The 24,954-nt window shown below is 42.1% G+C and overlaps 1 protein-coding gene across 1 annotated transcript; it reads left to right on the forward strand.

Annotated features, from left to right (window-relative positions):
- Positions 1–11,527: 11,527 nt before the first annotated feature.
- On the forward strand, positions 11,528–24,033 carry tmed2 (transmembrane p24 trafficking protein 2). The gene is made up of 4 exons (XM_060909669.1): positions 11,528–11,890; positions 14,485–14,677; positions 21,709–21,816; positions 23,110–24,033. The coding sequence occupies exons 1-4, from the start codon at positions 11,711–11,713 to the stop codon at positions 23,232–23,234; spliced, it is 606 nt and encodes a 201-aa protein (XP_060765652.1). The 5' UTR covers positions 11,528–11,710; the 3' UTR covers positions 23,235–24,033.
- Positions 24,034–24,954: the final 921 nt, after the last annotated feature.

Raw genomic sequence — 24,954 nt, forward strand, 5'->3', positions numbered from 1 at the left:
GGGGTACACCCTGGACAAGTTGCCAGGTTATCGCAGGGCTGACACAGAGACAAACAACCATTCACACTCACACTCACACCTACGGTCAATTCAGAGCCACCAATTAGCCCACCCTGCATGTCTTTGGACTGTGAGGGAAACCGGAGCACCTGGAAGAAACCCACGCAGACACGGGGAGAACATGCAAACTCGAATCTAGGACTGAAAGCTCGAACTCAGGACCTTCTTGCTGTGAGGCGACAGCGCTAACCACTACACCACCGTGCTGCCCACCACCAGGTTCTGTAACAGCTTTTTCCCCCAGGTCACCAGACTGCTGAACTCAAAATCCAAACTCGAAATTAAACTGGACTTCTATTTATATTTGAACAATTCCTAATTCCACAGATCACTTTATACGAATGCACTTTTTAATATTTTTGCTACTGCATATTTTAATATACTTTTATATTTAATTCTGTGCTGAGCCAAATTGCGATGAAATTTCGTTCTGTGTACACTTGTTGCATACTGAATGACAATAAAGGTTGTCTATGTCTATGTTTGTAGACTTGGGCCGAGTCTTTGACCGAGCAGGGGTGGGTTTCCCAAAAGCCTCTTAACACTAAGAGCATCTTAACTAGGAGAGAGAGAGAGAGAGAGAGAGAGAGCGTGTTCATTGTGATGCTCACTCTACCATTTAACAATGATCTTTGTGCTATGATGCTTTTAAAGGTCCCATGGCATGGTGGTTTGTTGATGCTTTAAACGGGCTCGAGGAGGCTTCCGGATGTTATATCCGCAGCCTTTCTCGAAATGAACCCTCGGCACGTAAATATAGCCTCCTGGGAGAAAGCCCCATTTCAGCCCTTTTCCCAGTGCGTCGTTTTGCTAATGAGAAGCATGGAGGCGGGGAAGGGTAGAGGGTGGGGGCAGGCCATGGGGGGAGGGGAGGGGCTTGACCAAGCTGCGCACACACATACTCGCTGCTATCAGCGCCTGTAGCCACGCTGCTAAGACAAAACCCCGTTCTCCCTCGGACTCCTTTCGTAAACTCAACGTGACACAGAGAACAGAGAGTGAGAGTGTTCGGAGTGGTAGTTTACGAACGTATAATACCCTAGGCTTGAACACGCACTCCATAACCAAAGAGGATAGAAGCAGCAACTACAGCGCAGATTACCTGGCTAACTGCAGGAAGCGGTTAGCTGCACAGCTAATGTAGCCATTGCTAGGCTAACGTGGCACCGATTTTAAAACACGGCAAAACGACCAGTTATACACTTACTTGTTCGGTGTTTGTGGCTGATGCGGCAGGGATGCTTGGTATGGACCCAGGCTTCAGTGACAGTTGATGTGCAAAACCTGCCCTGTACTGTCCCAAGTTGTGGAAACATTCCTCAGGAAAATGCTTCCGACAAACATACACCGTCTTAGGTAGACTCGACGGCGTATTATTGAAGTAAATAAAATTAAGCCACTGCGTCTTCAGGGGCTCTCCCGTCGGCAGTAAAAACAGACTCTTTTCTGTGTTGTCACATCCATGTACAGCGCAACTTCCATGTTTCGCTCGCTTAGGTGATGCCATGTTGTTGTGTCCTCTATGGTCTCCTCACTACAACTGGGCGGGCAATCCATACAGTGGGTGGGAATCCAGAGGGGGGGTGTGGGGATCATCTCCCTTGCTGACGTAGTAAAGGGAAGAGCTTATCAACGCGCCGTTTTGACGCGCCATTCTCAAATGTTGGGCATAGTTTGGTTTACACATTATGAAATTTCTAGCCACTGGGGTGACTTAAGAAGGTCAGAGGAACTCATTTTAACGTTAAAAAACCTCAGAAAGTGAAAATTTCATGCCATGGGACCTTTAAGAAACCCACCCCAGGTCTCATTAACAAATGATTTCACAAATGTCTTAAAGTGGATTATTCTGGATTTTTGTCGAACCAGGCGCAATAGCGCCACCACCAGTCATCAGAAAAAATACACAATGATATAAAGAAGTGAGGCTGGGGCTGATTTCTTTCTAGCCAGATTTACTCCCTTTCCACCAATGAGACTTGGTGCTGTGCCATATTCTTTGTTTGCACGTGATGTCATAGCTAATTATGCATGAGACTTTGAACCAGAAGTAGGCCATGTTGGAGGATATACACAAACTCATGCAGCGCACATTTACTGTAGAAGATGTGCTCGAGAGGTTGTTACGCTCAAGAATTCCTTTTGTTTCTTCGCCATGCCGACTCTTTGTGCTGTAATTGGATGCAGGGACAACTCTATTCAAGACAATGGGACTTATAAGAAGTTCTTTAGAATTCCACCAATTCATACATGTCAACCTATACGGAATGTCCGTATTTTATACGGATTTGATTCAATAAACGTAGTATACGGGCATATAAATAAAGTTATACAGATTCTTTAAAAAAACTTCAATATTTATTTAAAGCTATAATCAATTCCCACGATGATAAAAGAGCGCATAACATTTACAAACGTACTGTACACCACAGACAGCCAGTAAAGAGTCTTATGAAATCCCGCGTTATCTTGTGGTAGCGAGACTTCGTTCCACTTTTGATCATGCGCACACCGCATTGCGAGAATCCCGCCAACCGGGAAGTCATAGACATATAAACATAGACGCCGCCTTCTGCGTAGAATCATACGTCATCCTCGCCGCCATATTGGATGTGGCAAAGTGGAGATTCTTCAGCCGTCTCTGGTATAGCGTCTAGACAGTAGCCGAGAATAAAGATGCCTCATTCATGTGCTGCGTTTAACTGTACCAACAGGTTTACCGTCCAAACGAGATCACATGGGATTACCTTTCACAGGTGAGACTGGAAAAATACTTTTCATTGTATTTGGTCATTATAACGTAATTTTACGAACAGATTTTCCTGACTTTGTGGCTAATATGAAGTCTCGTGCATAATAGCCGCTCGGTGAAACCTGTCTCCAAACAACGAATCATTTCCTTCATAACTACACTGATAACACTTTGTGTTTTTGTCAAACATTGGAGCTTTGTATTCATTCTGAAGGTTTATTGTTATTAATATTGAATAAAAAGTAACTTGGATATATCATTGTTAATTATCATTCAAATTTTAGGTAAATTATTTTAATTTGCATCTTATACAGATTTTATAAGGGAAATACGGATTTTGGAGGTTGGTTATACAGGTTTGATTGACCAAAGGTTGACATGTATGCCAATTATAAATAATCAAGGAGAAAAAACAAGAGAGTTGTCCATGGAGCGTAGGTGTCAACAACTGTCCAACATAAGCCGGGCTGATCTAAGCTATGAGAAAGCAAAAACCACACGAGTCTGCAGTGAACATTTTATCAATGGTAAGTGCTACGAGCTAGTTATTAAGGAAAGCTCGCAATATATAAGAAATTTTGGATTGTTTAATAGCCTAGTAGTGCAGAAACTCACCGCTGTCAAACCTGACAAAGCCATGATCATCAAGTGTGTGATCTAACAAGCAAAGGCGTCTACAATTATTTCGTTTTAAAAAGAGCTGTATATAACTTTTGATGAAGCTGCTTTTATTTTGCTTTTTCTGTCCATTAGGGAAACCAGCTTATCTCGACAATTTTACAGATCCAGACTGGGCTCGAACACAAAATATGGGCAACAACAAAATCAAAGATGGTACTAAAGTGGTAGCTCGAAATGCTAGGCTTACAGAGCGCAGAAAGAAACACAAAATTATTGAAGAATCTTCCCAAACTATCATAGAGTCAATCGAACAAGATTCATGTCAATCCACTACCTCAAATACTGCAGTCTCCTCACCCGGTGAGTGCTCTTTTATAACTAAATATGTGATATAGTGTGTTAGATACCTGTCTTTTGAAGCAGTCAAAAATATTGTTTTTAAAGTAGATTTGAGAAATGACTACAAGCTTCTAAATGTAACTCCTCTTTACCTTCTAGTCTGTACTCTTACCACTGTGTATCTTACCGCTGTATGTGTGTGTGTATATATAATATATGAATGAATTAACGAATGAATGAATTTATTTATTTTTATTTCGAACATGTATAAAAAATGTATGTAACTATTTGTACATACAAAAGAAAGAAAACGAGAAATTAAAAAAATAAATAAAATAACATAAAGAGCTAAGATATTACAAAACACTGCACATTGTTCGAAAAAAGAGTGGGAAGAAGTACAATACTTTTTTAATTTCCCACCCCTTTTTAACTACCCCGAAATCCAAACTACATTAATACACCTATAAAAATATATACCATATATACACTTCATGAATATCTATATAAATATATAATTACAAATATATATATATATATATATATATATATATATATATATATATATATATATATATATATATACACACACTTCATAAATATCTATATAAATATTTAATTACAAAAATAAATATATACTACATACCATATATACCATATTCTAATATAACAATCAACCCTATTCTATTTATCCATATATATATATACACACACACACACACACACACACACACACACACTAGTGCATCTCAAAAAATTAGAATATTGTGAAAAAGTTCAATATTTTCCCATCAGTTATTTAAGAAAGTGAAAATGTTATACATTATAGACTCATTACACATAAACTAAAATGTTTCAAGCATTTTTCTATTTTAATTTTAATCAGTATGGCAAAAACATAAAAAAAAAACCATCTCAAAATATTAGAATATTTCATTCCGAGTTTGAGTAAAACAGTATGAACACAGTGTATCTCTCGGTCTAGTTCAGTACACACAACCACAATCATGGGGAAGACTGCTGACTTGACTGTTGTCCAGAAGATGATCACTGATGCCCTCAACAAGGAGGGTAAGCCACAAAAGGTCATTGCTGAAAAGGGTGGCTGGAAAAGGTGCACAAGCAACGGGGATGGCTGCAGTCTTGAGAGGATTGTCAAGAAAAGTTGATTCAAGAACTTGGGAGAGCTTCACAAGGAGTGGACTGAGGCTGGTGTCAGTGTATCAAGACCCATCACGAACAGACATCTTCAAGAAAGGGGATACAACTTTTGCATTCCTAATATCAAGCTACTCCTGAGCCAGAGACAATGTCAGAAGTGTCTTATCTGGGCTAAGGAGATAATGAAATGGACTGTTGCTCAGTGGTCCAAAGTCCTTGTAACACTTCTGTATGCGGGGGTGGAGCACAGAGGACGGCAGGACAGAGATCAGGTTCAAAATAAGCTTTATTGCCACACTTTTCAGTGAACAATTTCAACACCAAACAACACACACAACTGGCGTCTGGTTCAGGGATGAGCTCCTCTGCTCTCGCTCTCCCTCCTTAAGTAGGGCGCGGTCACTGGGAAGACACACAAACAGGTTAATTGCTCTCAGGTGTAGTGATTCTGCCACTAACCTTCCCTGACTCCGCCCTCCTGTCACAGACCGGCGCTTGACCACACCCCCGCTGCCACAGTCCTCTTTTCAGATGAAAGTACATTTTGCATTTAATTTGGAAATCACGGTTCTAGAGTCTGGAGGAAGAGTGGAGAGGCACAGAATCCAAGGTGTTTGAAGCCCAGTGTGAAGTTTCCACAGTCTGTGATGATTTGGGGTGCCATGTCACCTGCTGGTGTTGGTCCACTGTATTTTATCAAGTCCAAAGTCAACACAACCATCTACCAGGAGATTTTAGAGCGCTTCATGCTTCCATCTGCTGACGAGCTTTTTGGAGATGCTGATTTCCTTTTCCAGCAGGACTTGGCACCTACCCACAGTGCCAAAACTACTACCAAATGGTTTGCTGACCATGATATTACTGTGTTTGATTGGCCAGCCAACTTGCCTGACCTGAACCCCAGAGAGAATCTATGGGGTATTGTCAAGAGGAAGATGAGAAACACCCGACCCAAAAATACAGATACGCTGAAGGCCACTATCAACGCAACCTGGGCTTCAATAACACCTCAGCAGCGCCACAGACTGATCACCTCCATGCCACACCGCATTGATACAGTAATTCATGGTAAAGGAGCCCCAACCAAGTATTGAGTGTATAAATGAATATACTTTTCAGAAGTTGGACATTTCTGTATTGTAAATCCTTTTTTTGATTGATCTTCGTGAATATTCTAATAATTTGAGATACTGGATTTCTGATTTTCATGAGCTATAAGCCATAATCATCAAAATTAAAACAAAAAAGGCTTTAAATATTTCACTTTACATGGTTTTTCTTCATCTTCTTTGGACTAGATGCTACACTAGCTCTGTTTTTTTGTTTGTTTGTTTTTGGGTTTTTTTAACAAAACAATGGTCACCAAGTTTTAGTTGGTCATGATAATCCCACGTCCAGTTCCTGACATAAACGGTTCTTGTTCTAGGCCAGCAAAGTGTTGGTGCTGCTCTTGAACCAGTTTTCCTGTCCGAGAGCCAGTACTTTAAATGTTGAAATGCAAATAACTGGTTCGAGATTAGGCACCGGCTCCGAACCAGGCCTCAGTTGCCTTGGTGGAAAAGGGGTAAATATAAATTCATGCAGCCCGTCAGTGACTGGTGATTAGCGTTCCCTGGATTTCATGAGCATTTGGGATGTTTTTTTATTCCAACCCATAGCGCTGATATTGTGATGTGTGTAAACAAGGTGGATTACTGGAAATGTCTTTTCCCATACTGTCGAACAGGGAACAGAATATGACAGAAACATCATATCATGATAGTTCAGGACATTTATATGATACATGATGTGTATCACCAAATACAGGTTTCCAAACTGGAAGCAAAATAGTAGAACTGCTTTTAAAAGTAAACTTTAAAACATTTCATTTGATGCTTTCATGTATTGCCTACAAAATAACACTGAGAATGATGAAAATCATTTTAATATTTTACAATTTTCAAGAAAACCAGTTCCATGTTATTTTGTTTTCAGTTTAAAAGTAATGATACAACTTGTTCTGACAGTGAGACTGAAACCTTGACTATCATCTGATATTGAACTAAAATCAAATTATTATCCAATATATATATTTTTTAATTATTAAGATGAAATGCAGGAAAACATACATAGTTAAAAGCACCATGAAACCATACGGAGTTTAAAAAAGAAAGAAAGAAAACACCAGTTGCAGCTTTCATAGAAAAATCACTTTCACTGCAAATAAAGTATACATACAAATAAAACCAATCTGAACAAAAATAAAATAAAATTATTCGTAAATAAAATTTTCAGTTAAACAAATCCAATTCCAATCTTTTCCAGTGGTTACAGGATCAGATGGATTTTTTTTCTCTGTGGCCTGATCCATTGGAATCAGGTATGTTAGGAGTAAGGAGATTTTCCATTCTCTTGGATTGGAAACCTGTTGAGATTGGAAACTAAGGCCCTGTCCACACGGCAACGGATTCAGGTGAATCTGATAAAATTGTTTATCGTTTCGGCCTGGTGTCCACACGGCACCGGCGTTTTGGGTGCCCCAAAACGAAATCTTTTGAGAACGGGTTCCAGAGTGGAAAAATCTGGCAATGGCGCCGTTGCGAAGTCGTCTGGATGAGTAGAACGGATTTGTTTACGATGACGTCACAACCACATGACTGTCAGTGCTTCACGCCGGGTAGAAGTGTAACGAACTCGATGCGAGTTGTCAACAAATCCTATAACTTGGTTCATGAAACGCGCTTACAAAATATTTTCACTGTGAATATTTATTGTGTAATGGTGCAAAGTGTGAGAGAGAGAGAGTGAGAGAATAGCCCTTAGGGCAGAGTCTTTAGTCCAAACACTGCGGAAGTACTGAGTATAACCAAACCGCGCACCGCCCGTGTGCTTTCCAAAAACAAAAACAATCCCGCCAGCAAAAATAGGAAAAAAAAAAAAGAGCGATCTCACCTCTTCAGATGTTGGTTTAAGTCCGACAATACATTCCTCAAAAAGGCCGTAGAAGAACAAAGTAATCCATCAACGTGTAGCATTCAATTTATTCCGGACCATTAAAGAATTCTGGAGGATATCAGAATGTTGGCGTACCGGCTTCCATCTACCCCCATTCATTCCTCTTTCCGCGTCTTTTGTTTTACGCTACTGATTCATAATCAAAACTTTATGTGGCTGATGCTACAGAAGAAGGGGTTTATGCGCATGCGTCTACTTCTATTGTTCTGGTGTCTCCGATGGGACCGTCTTACAGCGCACGTAGAGGTGTGGCATGTGAATTGCATCGTTTTCAGCAAGCGTTGCGTTGCCATATGAACCTGATATTTTACTGATCCGTTGCCCATGTGGACGCGATATTTAAAAAAAAAATCTCGTTGCCGTTGTCGTGTGGATGTAGCCTAATTAACGTATCATTACAAGCACATAGCGCATTGTTTAGAACAGGGTTCATTTTTACACTCTGCCACCAGAAAATGTCGAAGTCTCAACATAATACAGGATGTTTTTTCCATGGAATAAAAACATGTATTCTATTTCCTTCTAGTGGGTTTATTGGTGACATGCAATATTATCATATCGATTATCCTCCATATATTACTCCACTCTACCCAATGGAGAATGAACGTGCAATATTGTTATAATATTGCACATTGTCAAGACAACACGATGTTACACATCAGAGCTCATGCGAGGATCCAATGACAAAACTTTTCTGCTGTGCATGCGTACAATCATTTCTTTGTCGGACAGGAAAGATTGAAGATGAGGCTAATCCAGTGCTAAGTTTAAGTACTAAATAAATAAACTGAAACTTAAGACGTGCTGAACACCCAAAAGGCTACAAAAACTTCATTATATATTGTTCATGCATATTTACAAGAGAAAAACATACCAATGGACATAAAAAAAACTGGAAAAGAGACACGTCGGAGATGTAAAACTTCTGCGCTAACGAGTGACTGTGACAGTTTGTAAACAAACATGACCGCGAGGTTTGCTTCATTAAAAGTGGAAGATTTTGAGAGAATTTTGGCTGTCAGATTGCTCTGTGGCGGCACGGTGGTGTAGTGGTTAGCGCTGTCGCCTCACAGCAAGAAGGTCCGGGTTCGAGCCCCGTGGCCGGCGAGGGCCTTTCTGTGCGGAGTTTGCATGTTCTCCCCGTGTCTGCGTGGGTTTCCTCCGGGTGCTCCGGTTTCCCCCACAGTCCAAAGACATGCAGGTTAGGTTAACTGGTGACTCTAAATTGACCGTAGGTGTGAATGTGAGTGTGAATGGTTGTCTGTGTCTATGTGTCAGCCCTGTGATGACCTGGCGACTTGTCCAGGGTGTACCCCGCCTTTCACCCGTAGTCAGCTGGGATAGGCTCCAGCTTGCCTGCGACCCTGTAGAACAGGATAAAGCGGCTAGAGGTAATGAGATGAGATGAACTCTCTGAGGCAGAAAACATACAAACATTTTTGTGCTGTTTGGTTGGGGTTTTTTATGCTTCTGCCACCGTAAGGTGCAGGAGGCATTATGTTTTAGGGTTGTCCGTCTGTTCGTGCGTCCGTCCCTGCGTCCCAAAATATCAAAGGCTAATGAAAGGAATTTCACCAAACTTTCACCATTTGTGCATTTGGGGACAAACATGAACTGATTAGATTTTGAGATCAAAAGGTCTAAGGTCAAGGTCACTGTGAAGTCAAATGTCTGTCCGCATGTGTCCGTCCCGAAACCTTGTGAACGCAATATCTCAAAGGCTAATGAAAGGAATTTCACCAAACTTTCACCATTTGTGCGATTTGGGACAAACATGAACTGATTAGATTTTGAGATCAAAAGGTCTAAGGTCAAGGTCACTGTGAGGTCAAATGTCTGTCCGAAAACTTCTGAACACAATACCTCCAAGGCAGATGAAAGGAATTTCACCAAACTTTCACCATTTGTGCATTTGGGGACAAAGATAAACTGATTAGATTTTGAAATCAAAAGGTCTAAGGTCAAGGTCACTGTGAGGTCAAACGTCTGTCCGTGTGCATCCATCCCGAAACCTTGTGAACGCGATATCTCAAAGGCTAATGAAAGGAATTTCACCAAACTTTCACCATTTGTGCGCTTTGGGACAAACATGAACTGATTAGATTTTGAGATCAAAATGTCTAAGATCAAGGTCACTGTGAGGTCAAACGTCTGTCCGAAAAACTTCTGAACACAATATCTCCAAGGCAGATGAAAGGAATTTCACCAAACTTTCACCATTTGTGCATTTGGGGACAAACATGAACTGATTAGATTTTGAGATCAAAAGGTCTAAGGTCAAGGTCACTGTGAGGTCAAACGTCTGTCCGAAAAACTTCTGAACACAATATCTCCAAGGCAGATGAAAGGAATTTCACCAAACTTTCACCATTTGTGCATTTGGGGACAAACATGAACTGATTAGATTTTGAGATCAAAAGGTCTAAGGTCAAGGTCACTGTGAGGTCAAATGTCTGTCCGCATGCGTCCGTCCCGAAACCTTGTGAACGCGATATCTCAAAGGCTAATGAAAGGAATTTCACCAAACTTTCACCATTTGTGCGCTTTGGGACAAACATGAACTGATTAGATTTTGAGATCAAAAGGTCTAAGGTCAAGGTCACTGTGAGGTCAAATGTCTGTCCGAAAACTTCTGAACACAGTACCTCCAAGGCAGATGAAAGGAATTTCACCAAACTTTCACCATTTGTGCATTTGGGGACAAAGATAAACTGATTAGATTTTGAAATCAAAAGGTCTAAGGTCAAGGTCACTGTGAGGTCAAATGTCTGTCCGCGTGCGTCCGTCCCGAAACCTTGTGAATGCGCTATCTCAAAGGCTAATGAAAGGAATTTCACCAAACTTTCACCATTTGTGCGATTTGGGACAAACATGAACTGATTAGATTTTGAGATCAAAAGGTCTAAGGTCAAGGTCACTGTGAGGTCAAATGTCTGTCCGAAAACTTCTGAACACAGTACCTCCAAGGCAGATGAAAGGAATTTCACCAAACTTTCACCATTTGTGCATTTGGGGACAAAGATAAACTGATTAGATTTTGAAATCAAAAGGTCTAAGGTCAAGGTCACTGTGAGGTCAAATGTCTGTCCGCGTGCGTCCGTCCCGAAACCTTGTGAATGCGCTATCTCAAAGGCTAATGAAAGGAATTTCACCAAACTTTCACCATTTGTGCGATTTGGGACAAACATGAACTGATTAGATTTTGAGATCAAAAGGTCTAAGGTCAAGGTCACTGTGAGGTCAAATGTCTGTCCGAAAACTTCTGAACACAGTACCTCCAAGGCAGATGAAAGGAATTTCACCAAACTTTCACCATTTGTGCGATTTGGGACAAACATGAACTGATTAGATTTTGAAATCAAAAGGTCTAAGGTCAAGGTCACTGTGAGGTCAAACGTCTGTCCGAAAAAATTCTGAACACAATATCTCCAAGGCTGATACAAGTACTTTCACCAGGTCATGATTACTGTGAGGTCAAATGTCCATCCCCAAATCACAACTTAATAAGGCGTGTAGTCTACCGGGCGGAAGCATCCCCATCGACGCCGACTTCTATCTAGTTTATTTCGCGTTTCATCTCGTCTAGTTTGGACCTCTGCGCGACCCGTCATAAGCTTTACGTGGCAGTCTGAGTAAAGCTCTCTGTTCAACTTAAGACTCGCCTCGGCTCTCTGCCCCTATCCTCTCCGCTCCAGGAAAGAGAGTCTGTTTAACATTTAGATACAGACTCTTAATGGTGTTGGTGGGTTTATTAGCGCTTAATAACTCAAGTTCTAAGCGAGAATGTTCACGGTTTCGGAGCTCGTCGTGCTGCTCGGGGTTCTGTGCGCTACAGCGAGCGGCTACTTCGTTAGCATCGATGCTCACGCGGAAGAGTGTTTCTTCGAGCGCGTCAACTCGGGCACTAAGATGAGCCTCATGTTCGAGGTCGCTGAAGGAGGTTTTCTGGATATCGACGTTGAGGTGAGATGATGAAATGTCAGGGTTCAGAACATGGAAGTTTTTTCCCTCCTTTTTTAGTGCTTGCTAGCGCGCTGCTTGCTTGCTGTGGCAGCGGAAGTTAACATGTTGCTAGCTTAAAAAAGCTAGCCAAGTAGAAAAACAGCTTCCTGTGTTAGTCTAGTCTGCTAGATTTGAGTACACTAGTCTTTGTTTAGCTCACTGTAAAGTGCTCCTGTAAAGGGAATACGCGTCTGATTAGGACGCAGCCTGTAACCTGTTCATCAACTGATTAGATAGAACTTTATTGATCCCTTTGGGAGGTAGCATCATTACAGGATAAACAGAGAATAGAAAAAAAAGAGAGAACGTCTAGATAAATTAAGTCTTTAGAAAACTAGGTAAATAAATTGTTTATATACAAATGTATTAAAAAGATATGAAAAAAGTCCAGCAGGAGAGCTATTGCACATTATGGGCAGCACGGTGGTGTAGTGGTTAGTGCTGTTGCCTCACAGCAAGCAGGTTCTGGGTTGTGTGCGTGTGTTCACTGCTTCATCTCGTCTCATTATCTCTAGCCGCTTTATCCTGTTCTACAGGGTCGCAGGCAAGCTGGAGCCTATCCCAGCTGACTACGGGTGAAAGGCGGGGTACACCCTGGACAAGTCGCCAGGTCATCACAGGGCTGACACATAAACACAGACAACCATTCACACTCACACCTACGCTCAATTTATGCCGCTTTTCCACTACCAACGCGGCTGAGTTGGGCTGAGCCGTGCGGTGCTGAGTTGGGCTGAGTCGAGCTGAGCGGGGCTGTTGGAGTTGCATTTCGACTACAACCGCGCTGAACCGTGCTGGCTGGAAGTGGGTGGACACATTGGGTGGAGTTAGCGAAAGTGGGTGGACGTCACGTGATGTCGTTAGGCGGCGCAAACAGTGACATCAGTGACCTTTTAAGCGGTAGTCTCACGACCCGGATAGTAAACAATAAACATGGAGGACATGGCATCGTTAGTGTTGCTGGTCTTGGTGCTGTGGCTTGTTGTCACCGACAACGCCAACAGATACTGGCAAGAGCGTATAGATGAGGCGAGGCGCATAAGGCTTCAGAAATTCTCGTAATTCTTCTTCTTCCAGGTTTACGGTGTTTACAGATCCCAGCGTGCTCGCGGGGCGTATGTGGGCGTGTGAGGACACTCCTCCTCACCAATCAGTGCACAGGGGAGTGTCTGCTCACGCCCCTAGCCCCACTCGGCTCGGTTTGGCTCGCTTCAGCCCCACTCCAAAACCGTGCGAGTTTTGGGTGCTGAGTAAGGCTGAAGCGAGCTGAGTCGTGCTGTTCTGAGGTAGTCGAAACGCGAGCTGTGTCGGGCTGAAGTGAGCTGAAAAAGGGTAGTGGAAAAGGGCCATTAGAGTCACCAGTTAACCTAACCTGCATGTCTTTGGACTGTGGGGGAAACCGGAGCACGCGGAGGAAACCCACGCAGACATGGGGAGAACATGCAAACTCCACACAGAAAGGCCCTCGCCGGCCACGGGGCTCGAACCCGGACCTTCTTGCCGTGAGGCGACAGCACTAACCACTACACCACCGTGCCGCCTGGATCAAGTTGTGCTTTCTTTGTTTCTTTGTCCAGTATTGCTTATTGTCAGGCTAGGCTACTGCTCCTTCCCGTCCTCTGTCCTCCTGTTACCCCGCCTCCTCCCCAGAGAGGAGTTGTACAGTCTGATGGCGTGAGGGACGAAGGAGGTTTTAAGTCTGTTAGTCCTGCACTTGCGAAGGAGCATTCTGTCACTGAACAGGCTCCTCTGGTTGCTGATAACGGTGTGCAGAGGCTGACTGGCATCGTCCATGATGTTCAGTAGTTTGTCCATAGACCTCTTCTCTGCCACTGTAACCAGAGATTCCAGCTTCATGGCGACCACAGAGCCGGCACGCCTGATCAGTGTGTCCAGCCTGGATGTGTCCTTCTTGGATGTCCCCCCCAGCACACCATGGTGTAAAACTGGACACTGATCTAATGTCATTAGATTAGAATAGTTAGAACTTTATTGACCCCTTTGGTAGGGTTCCCTCAGGGAAATTAAAATTCCAGCAGCATCATTATAGATGAACAGAGAATAGAAAATAGAGAGAACTTCTAGATAAATGAAGTATGAAAAAAAAAGTCCAGCAAGAGAGGTACTGCACATTGTCCAGTATTGCTTATTGTCAGGCTAGGCTACTGCTCCTTCCCGTCCTCTGTCCTCCTGTTCCCCCTCCTCCCCCCCCAGAGAGGAGTTGTACAGTCTGATGGCGTGAGGGATGAAGGAGGTTTTAAGTCTGTTAGTCCTGCACTTGGGAAGGAGCATTCGGTCACTGAACAGGCTCCTCTGGTTGCTGATGACGGTGTGCAGAGGCTGACTGGCATTGTCCATGATGTTCAGTAGTTTGCCCTTAGTCCTCTTCTCTGCCACCGTCACCAGAGAGTCCAGCTTCATGCCGACCACAGAGCCGGCCCGCCTGATCAGTACCTTACTAGGTATTGAACGAAGTCTGATTTATTCTCATGTGCTTACTACTTTACTGATGAGCTGTGGTGACTAATTCTGTATATTTTTATTTTTTTTAATAGATAACTGGACCAGACGGCAAGCAGATTTATAAAGGAGACCGTGAGTCCAGTGGGAAGTACTCTGTAGCCGCCCATATGGATGGCACTTATAAATTCTGCTTCAGCAACAAGATGTCCACCATGACCCCCAAAATTGTCATGTTCACCATTGACATTGGTGAAGCTCCCAAGGGCCAAGATATGGAGACGGAGGGTATTATTATTATTATACGACACTTTTTATTCTTTCACTCGATCCATATGGTCAAATCGGTGTTAATGCTTGTAGTCCAGGCTGTTTAAGGACTCCAACATCTTGCATTTTCCCTTTCAGGTGTCAGAGGGTTACTGATTACAGGGTGACACAGGAGCGGATTTTCACTCCTGTTCAGTTCTACTCTCTCTCAAAAAATGCTCCTGTCCTATTACAATCGTATGGCAGAATTTAAAAAAAAAAAATGTTCTGTGCCAACCCCAAAAGAACGATTCCTATCCCATCCTTTTCCTGTGTTCAAGAAAAAAAGAAAGAGCGCTTGTCCATGTTCGCATAGAAAAACTGACACACATTGTTAATATGATTCTCGTTGACTTTCCTGTCCCGTTCCGGTCAGGTCACATGATGAATATTGAAATTGACTTCCATCCTGCGGGAATCCTGTGATCCACGGGCTTCCAGAAAAGATGTCAGTCTGTCATACTGTACAGGTTGTTGTGCGTGTGTGTTGTTTTTTGTTTGTTTTAACCTCGTTTTGTGAGTAAAAAATCATACATCGGAAAAGCGTTCTTTGGTCCTGGGTTGAGTCGTGTTCGTGTGTTGTTGCTGTAAGGAGGTTTTACGTAATGCAAGTTCATTGTTCTTTTCAGATTGATACTCGTCACACTATACGACGCAACCCCAACAAAATATTACCCCAATTCTATAACATGAAGAGAAAACATGTGGGTTCTTCATAATGTCGTGTCAGATTATACACTGAAGATCCACTAGAGGTAGCCCTGCTATTAAACCAAATTACTGTGTTCTTTATTACTTGCGTCATCAATTAGCCCGATTCCAGGTTTGTGCACAAAACAGGTGGAATAAGGAAATAAGGATGGTGTGGAATTTTTTTTTTTTTTTTGCCTCTCTGTTCATTCACGTTTTGCTGACGTTCTACCATTTCCGCTACTATACTTGGAGCCGTCCTAGGGGTTTGGTGTAGGGCTGGGCGATATGGCTGAAATCTGTATCACGATATAAGTGTTTCATATTGGTCGATATCGATAATTATTGAAACATTTTATGACCTATTTAAAATAAGGACCAGGAGGGAACAATACTAAATTCAAACATTTATTTTAAACTTCCTCTGACAGCCAATAAGCAAGGAATGTCAACACACATGTTCAATGTTACGATCACAACAAAAACTGAGCAATTATCAGTAATAAAGTGCTTAAAAAACTCTAGTGTTATAAAAACATGAGCAAAGTGTTAAATGTAAACATAGCAAAACCTGCTATGTGAGAAGGACTGTCATATTTTTAATTTTTTACTGCAAGTTTAGTGCAAAAAAAGTTCACCGTCTGGTGAATAACATTTAAAAACATAAATAAAAATATGCAGTGCTTTATAAACATAAAAGAAATTGAGTGAAACTGAGGTAGACTTGGACTATTCTTAAACTATTCAAGTATATTTTCATTGAAGGTTTAATAAAATAAATAGTATTTTGTAAACATAGAAGAAATTAAAGTAAAACTGAGGTAGACTTAAGACTTTACATCTGTAACATCTGACCTTACTGACTTTATCCACAATTTCCTCGCTCGTTCCGGCACTCATCTTTCTTTTCTTGGCCACGCTGTTTCTGGAAAAAAAATAAACACGACAACGAGATGGCGCAACCAAACGCGATTCTGTTACATAATTGGCTATCAGCGTGTCACTCCCTATGCGTTGCTAGGCACCAGAGGACGAGTGCCTTTGCTCATGCAACCAAGCTTGCTTCGCAACAACAGTTGATTGAAAGCGGACCTAAACCAGAGAGGGCTCTGGCTAACGCTTGTTTCTTGAAAAAAAAAAATTCTATCAAATGCATTTTCTATTGATATCAAGTATGTGTCTATCGCGATACGTATCGTTATCATTTTATCGCCCAGCCCTAGTTTGGTGGGATTCTCCTGTTTGGTGGATTTTCGATAAGCGTTGCAGCAGCGCTTTTGCCCAAGTCAGATGGCAGGTTGCAACTAGTTTTCAACTACTTGCGTCTACCTGCGATAACAAAATTGCAGCAATGGTTGTAAACGAGGGCGGCACGGTGGTGTAGTGATTAGCACTGTCGCCTCACAGCAAGAAGGTCCTGGGTTCGAGCCCCGGGCCCGGCGAGGGCCTTTCTGTGTGGAGTTTGCATGTTCTCCCCGTGTCCGCGTGGGTTTCCTCCGGGTGCTCCGGTTTCCCCCACAGTCCAAAGACATGCAGGTTAGGTTAACTGGTGACTCTAAATTGACCGTAGGTGTGAATGAGTGTGAATGGTTGTCTGTGTCTATGTGTCAGCCCTGTGATGACCTGGCGACTTGTCCAGGGTGTACCCCGCCTTTCGCCCGTAGTCAGCTGGGATAGGCTCCAGCTTGCCTGCGACCCTGTAGAAGGATAAAGCGGCTTGAGATAATGAGATGAGGTTGTAAACGAGATTTGTTGAGACCTGTGTGAGACATCGTAGGGCAGAAGTAGAAATCCAAGTAACCAACATCTGCCAACGTTGTCAAAAGACGCGCACGCCCTCTTTCGAATGCTGACGTAATCAAGCCGGAAGTTTTCCCTGTGTCCGAAATCGCTCCCTACTCACTATATAGCGAGGACGCCATTTCGTAGTGCTGTCCAAAACCTTAGTGAGGATTATTCACACCCTGTATAGTGCACTCAAAGTATCCCACAATGCATCATGAAAAGTAGTGTACAACCGATGGTCACTAACCAAAGCAATATCATGCATTGCGGTCGCGGTGAAAATCAAATTAAAAATCTCAAATGTGATTTAATAAAAGGTAGCGGCAAAGAAGAAAGTATTCAGCCTTGATTTAAAAGGACTGAAAGATGCAGGTACTTTGTATTGATTAATGTAGGGAATACGCTCAGTATAATATGCATTTATCACCAAAATACATGCATGTATTTTATTATTTTTGAAAACCCACCAGCCGACTGATCTGGCACGTTTTAATTGTGCGACAGTGACGTAAATACCAGCGCGACGGAGTAGTGTCCGAAAGCGTTTTTCATTTAACCAGTGGTTCGAAGTCGTATGGAATAATCTCCATCACTGATGAAGCTGGCAAATCTCGAAGTTAATTTAAATTGGAATGATATGGCGATCTGGCCGCTGTGTAAACAGTTTTCACGATGGCGGCACTGACACTTCACGTTTGAAGTCTCGCACAAGTCTTCGTGAAGATCATGCGGATAAGCGATGCCTGCCGTCGACCAAACGAACTACGTTCAACGTGGCTAAAAACCGAAAAGGCTGATAAGTGTAATATAATATGCCAATACGAGTCACGATATAAGGTTAATAAAACCGAAAACGTAATTGAATAACACGTTAATTATGAAATAAAGCAAGTTTAAAAATGACTTCAGTTCTCCTATAAAAACTCTGCGTCTTGCAGTACGTCTGACCACAACGAAGAATATTGACGCGAAACGCCTGCGTCCACCTGCAGTCAGTCGCCACCCGACCGATTTCTGGTCGGAGCACGAGTCTTTCTGCCGTCAGACCTGGGGATTACGAGCTTCAATCAGCTTTTTCTAACACTGCCGCAACTTGTCTTGCATTGCAGTGGCACCGAAGTGAGCACGTCCCATTGTGTTGGAAGGCACCAATCTCAACCTGCCACCAGAGAGTTCTTTTACAGCGTCCAGTTTTAGTCTGTGACGGCAAACTCGGGCCTAAAATCGTACTCTGAGAGTGAGTGGTGTAATGGAAAAATCCATATATGGTAATGCTGATGGTGAAATTCTGTCTGTGCTAATAGACAAAGTTATCTTTATTAACCAGAGCTCACACTGAAGATTGTCCTGTTTACGCGACCATGTTCATCTCATCTCATTATCTGTAGCCGCTTTATCCTGTTCTACAGGGTCGCAGGCAAGCTGGAGCCTATCCCAGCTGACTACGGGCGAAAGGCGGGGTACACCCTGGACAAGTCGCCAGGTCATCACAGGGCTGACACATAGACACAGACAACCATTCACACTCACATTCACACCTACGGTCAATTTAGAGTCACCAGTTAACCTAACCTGCATGTCTTTGGACTGTGGGGGAAACCGGAGCACCCGGAGGAAACCCACGTGGGCACGGGGAGAACATGCAAACTCCGCACAGAAAGGCCCTCGCCGGAAACGGGGCTCGAACCCGGACCTTCTTGCTGTGAGGCGACAGCGCTAACCACTACACCACCGTGCTGCCACGCGACCATGTTTTCTGCATCAAATCAGATCATATAGATAGTGCAGAACACTTTTTTTATATAATGTTATTTTTTTTAATAAATCTCCCAGCATATAACACGGGGAGGATATAGCTATCAGTCTGTCTGTAAATGTTTTAGTTTCCAGAGCATAACTTAAAAACTATTAGGTTTCGTGGAAAAAAAAAAATCCTGACAGTTATATAAGTAACTAGAAGAGTTGTGCATTTTGGGATTTCTCTGATTTTTATTATTTTCGTATTTCCATGGCAACCAATTCAACTTGAGGAAAATTTTGGAGTGGGGTTTCATGTTTGGTCCAGGGGCATATGTCGTCATCTGATGACTTCTGTGTGTGTGTTTTTTTTTTTGTTTGTTTGTTTGTTTGTTTGTTTGTTTGTTTTTAAATAATTAAATCCTACAATCTGACCTGAAATGCGTTATGTCAGAGAATTTGGGTGAGATTTTCATTCGCGTCATCTCGTACAGTTTTAAAGTAAAGGTCTGCTGAAATCGCATGGCGTAAACCCAGCTTTAGGGTAGTATCTCACTGGGCTGCGACAGCCTGCAGCTAGTTGGAGACACAACAATTGCAATAAAATATGCGAATTAGCTAGCCTAGTAAACTAGACCCAACCGCCTAGCGGACAAAAATATTTTTGCCTACGAGTGGGTCTAGCCTCGCACCATATAAACAAAAACACCCTGGGCATCAAATCGTGCCCGCCAATCACAACGCAAGGTTTTTGTTTGGATTCTTTGGGCGGGCTTTTGCAGGAGTGACGACAAGGCTGCGTGACGCTGGAGAAAGCACAACAGGAAAGATGGCTACGGCTAGTGAACAGCGCACGTTTGACTCCGCTTTGGAATCAGTTTTAGAAGAATTAGACTTGGAGTTTTCGTTGAAACATGAGCAGGAAGAGGCTCTCCGCTCATTCCTTTTCAAGAAGGACGTTTTCGCTGTTTTGCCGACCGGCTATGGCAAAAGTCTGATCTACCAGCTGGCTCCGCTCGTAGCCAAAAGGATGGGGCTAGTTTGTGCAGTACGAAGAATTAATAAACAGCTTTGAAACATTACTTTTTGATTGTTTCTTATTTTCCCGTTATTTTAAATTTAAGGGAAATTATTTCACCAAACACCACTAAATAAAAACTCTCAAACAGTTTAAGCAAACCCTTGAAAAACACTTGGGAAAAAAATGTGTATGTGGTACAGACTCCAAACTTGTGGTCATTATCTCCAAACTTCTTAATATCTAGAACCTGTTTATTAATTAATACGCATTTTGAAAAATTATTTCATTTCAAGGCCTCCCCCACTGCTTTCTGTCGCTCTGACTACGTCACAGTCACTGTTGCGCTGTTTGGTCAGAGCGTTGGCCTATACGCACAGAGACGGTTTGAAACACAGCAGTTTGTTCCTCCTACCCGCTTCGGAAATGTCTACGGATCGAGGCCAGACTAAATATTCACATTTAGTCTGGCTTGCCAGGCTGCGAATTAGCGACAGTTTTCACGTGGAATCACACTGAATTGATATTCGCATATTTTATCGCAATTGTTGTCGCAGGCTGTCACAGCCCAGTGAGATACACTCGCACTTCCTGTCTCACGGAAACTGACTTGAGAAGGGTTCGTGACAGCTTTGCGACACCAGCGATGCATTTGCGGCTATTTTGAGAGAAATTTTTGTCGCACAAATTTTTTAACATGTTCAAAATTTCAGCGACGAAGGAGCGACACTTTGCGACTCATACGAGTGTTTCAAGACGCTTTTTGAAACTCTCTCGCGAATGACGTTCACAAGCTGTCGCAGCCCGGTGAGATACTGGCTTTAGTAACCGCGCTGAATCGCTGTAGGATTTAACGTGCGAAATGTCACAAGTGTGATGGCTGCAGCTGTCGTGAGTTTATTTACACTGCTGTCATTTTACTGAAATTCTGAAACCTTTCGGTCACGTCCTGCGAAGGCCGTATGTATAATGACCCGTGAATAGGTTCAGACATGTTATAATGCCTTCATGTGGTATTTATGTACGTTGTTCTAAGCATTATAGCTTGTAGCTGCGTGAACATTCTGGCCACGTGTTTTATAAATTAACAAAAGACGCCAAGTAGTGTTTATAACACTTGGAATTGGTGCTATAATGTTATGAACTTGAATGCATCGTGTTGACACTCGTAGTTCCTTATGAATATGACCTTCATGTATCTTTCCACTGTATAAAATGTTTTCCCTTGTCCCTGACTGTTGACTTGCTCCTCTTCTCAGGCGGTGGTGACAGCTGGGATGGTAGGCACAGGCAGCGTAAACAAAACCACTTTAACATGGATCTCTCGATGTGTTTATACATACTCCTTTAACTCTAACCTGTGCCCTGGTTTGAGTTTATCTGTTAATGAAAGCCCTTTTTGCCTGTTGCATTGTGCTTGTTATAAGATGCTGAGAAGTAACAGGGTGTAACAGTAGTACTGGTTCTTTAATGGTTATATTGGTGTGAATTTTTTTTTTTTTTTAATTTAAATAAATAAGAGAAAATTTCCAAGTTGGCTGGTCACCATTTTCTGCATGTTGTGTACCTTAAACATAAACTTTAGATTGTAACTGAATGAATGAATGAATGAAAAGCACTTTGCTTGGCATTTCTATTGCATGTGCTGTCATTGGTTTTTGTGGATTTGGAGTATTAGGGTAGACTTTTTAGAAATCTAAAAAGCAGGAAGGAGCTAAGCACTTAATTTTAGTAAGATTTTTTTTGCTGTGCTGAATTCTGCGTACTCCCTCGCCTCTAGCTCACCAGAACAAGCTGGAAGAGATGATCAACGAGTTGGCCGTGGCCATGATGGCCGTCAAACATGAGCAGGAGTACATGGAGGTCCGGGAAAGAATACACAGAGCAAGTATGTCAGCACGCATACATTATACCATTTCCCACTAACTGCTCAACAGGGAGATTTCTTTGCCTTAAAGTGCCATTCCACCATTGGATGTATTCTTTGGCATAAAATACAATATATTTTGACAACATATATAAATGGTATCACTAGATAGAGAAATCTTTTAGCTTCAAAATGATATATCGGACATAATTTTTTGACAACAAGTATATTAATTTTGCGACCAAAGTCACCTACCCTTTTAATTTCCGCGTGTGATGTCATCGGCAGGTTCCCCTTCTTGTGTACCACGTGACGTGGCACATATTATCAGCAATGGCGGATAGAACGCGATAAAAATAATACCAATAAATCTAGCTAATACCAACAAATCTAGCTAACTGAAAGATTAACTCAATTTTTCGCAATTTTTTTTTGGCCCCCATATACGAGGAGAAATGACTCTCTCACTTTGGGGGTTTCCTGGTCTAAAAATAGACCGACACGTGGTACACAAGAAGGGGAACCTGCCGATGACATCACGTTTCACTACCGCGCGGAAATTGAAAGGGTCGGTGACTTTGGTCGCAAAATTAATATACTTGTCGTTGTCAAATTATGTTTGATATATCATTTTGAAGCTAAAAGATTTCTCTGTCTAGTCGTCATAAAATATATTGTATTTTATGCCAAAGAATACATCCAATGGTGGAATGGCACTTTAAGTTGTTGTGGGGTTTTGATTTATTTGTGTGTAAAATCTGTGGAATCACCTAAAGGTCTCAGTTTGCTTCGTGCTTCTTGTAAAGATGACACTAGTGTGAACAAAATGACATGGTTTTGGCAAAAGCTCCCAAGACAGAAAGGAACCAGAGTATGCATGCTTGTAGACTTGAACGTAGTTCATGACCTTTTTATATTTCATTGAAAGTGTCCGAAGGTATTTTACAGTACTGTATATAATCTATTTTGCAGTTCTTTACTCTCCTACCTTTTTTGTACCTGCTTGCATTTCGTTCCTCTGAACCTCCCTGGGCTTGGGGCTTTATTGGGGGGGTCTGGAGATTTAGTTTGAATCCCGTTAATGCCGCAGCCATTTGTCACCGGGAGCCAAGAAGGCTCCGTCTGTCTGTCGCAGCATTGCTAGCCAATCAGGGGCATCCTAGAGTGCATGTATGCAGAAGAGGGTAGATAGCACTTTCTTCCAAAAGTTTTGTTTTTTTGTTTTTTTTTTTTAAAAGGGCTGTACGAGAATATATTCCTGCTCTGTAGTTGAATGTTTTGTTAATTCTACATATTGCCTTTTTCTTCCCCTAGTTAACGACAACACCAACAGCCGAGTGGTGCTGTGGTCATTCTTCGAAGCCCTGGTGCTCGTTGCCATGACCCTTGGACAGATTTACTACCTGAAGAGATTTTTCGAAGTACGGCGAGTCGTGTAAAACAAACAAACGCGCACTTTCCCTGCCATCATCAAAATAGTTATTTACTACACCAAGGATTGGCTATCCTGCCTCGACAACTTTGAGAAGCGTACTTCTTGTCTTATTCAGTTTCCTTTATTGTCTTCACGTGTGTGTGTGTGTGTGTGTTTGATTTCACTGAGTTAATTTGAGGAGCTTTTGAGAATCTTTGGTATTCAGTTTTAATTTGTTTTAAACCCCAGTTCTTACTAGACTGTTTTATTTTGTGGAACTTATTTCTTTTGGCTTCTTGTCTAGTTTGATCTAGTTAAAAACAAATGGTGACGTATAGAAGGTGTGTTGGCTGTTGCTTGGAGAATGCTACAAGCATTGCATGGTGTAACTTTCATGATGAATGTTTTCAATGAATGATTTGGTTGTTAACTTGAAATGAAAACGAGTGTCTGGTAATCGACTTAACGCACTCCCTTCGTGGGCTTAACTTACATGGCACATAATGTGTATTAGCCAACCGATGGGATATGACTGTTCATGTATTAAAATGGCTTTATTTTATTTTCAGATGTTTAAGTATGATTTTCATTTTGCAGGGTTTTTTTTTTTTTTTCCCTTCAGTTGACTGGGGCGGGGAGTAATTTATGTACTTTTTTACTGTTACATGTCTGTATGGACACGTAATTCTTTAACATTTTGCTAAACAGAGAAAATTGGCCAAGACTACTGCAGAACTGATGGTAAAACTGTACAATATTGTAAAGTAGAATGTTCAAGTGACTCAAATCTGAGCTTGATTTAATAAAAACATGTTCTTTGAAAATCTCATTGTTTAAGGTATTTGATTCCTCGATTGGTGTTCTTATCCGATCACCTTGACATGATGTGTCGCGTACTAATTAATTCGTATGAGAGTTGTGCAGTATTTTAATGTCCATGTGCTATGGTGATCTCCATTTTACAAACATTTCGGAACTGAAGTTATCTGAGATCAAGTCAACTCTTGGATTACAAGGAAAACCCCACATCACAACAGCTGACATACTGGGGCAGCATGGAGTTTGCATGTTCTCTGCATGGGTTTCCTGTGGGTGCTCCAGTTTCCCCATCATTCAGACGGTGCAGTTGGATTAACTGGGTACTTTAAATTGCCCAGACGTGTGAATGTGTGAGAGTGGTTGGGTGGAAACTGCTCTACATCCTCAACATCCACCCTGGGTAGCCACCTTGAGCTTGACATGGTGGTCTATTGTCTCTTTTTTTTTAAATATTACACACAATTCTGTTGGGCTACCTGCTGACTGTGGCGCTAGTTACAATTGGGGCAACACTCAATAGAGTGCATATCTCCGCTAAGTCAGATCTCGTCAACATCAAACTGAAATCACTGGAACCGAGGATAATGCTAAAGCTGTACACCAAATTTCATCAAAATCTGTTCACTGCTTTTTGAGTTATGCTGGGAAAAGACAATTCCTGCGTCCAGATTTGCATCAAAATCTGATCAGTTGGCCCACGGCTCATCTTTCCTCATAATTTCATCAAAACCTGTTCTCTACTTTTTGAGTTATGTTCGGAACAGACAAACAAACTAAGGCGAAAATATAACCTCCAGCAAAGTTGGCGGAGGTAATTATTTGTCATCGTCACTTCAGAGTGTGATGGTGCAGCAGCGCTTTAGGCTTTTAGTCCGCTTAGCTCTCTCATCACCTCATCTGTACTTTGCTTAAACATACCAGCATCC

Source organism: Neoarius graeffei, chromosome 25 (genome assembly GCF_027579695.1).
Source record: "Neoarius graeffei isolate fNeoGra1 chromosome 25, fNeoGra1.pri, whole genome shotgun sequence".
Classification (NCBI taxonomy): Eukaryota; Metazoa; Chordata; class Actinopteri; order Siluriformes; family Ariidae; genus Neoarius; species Neoarius graeffei.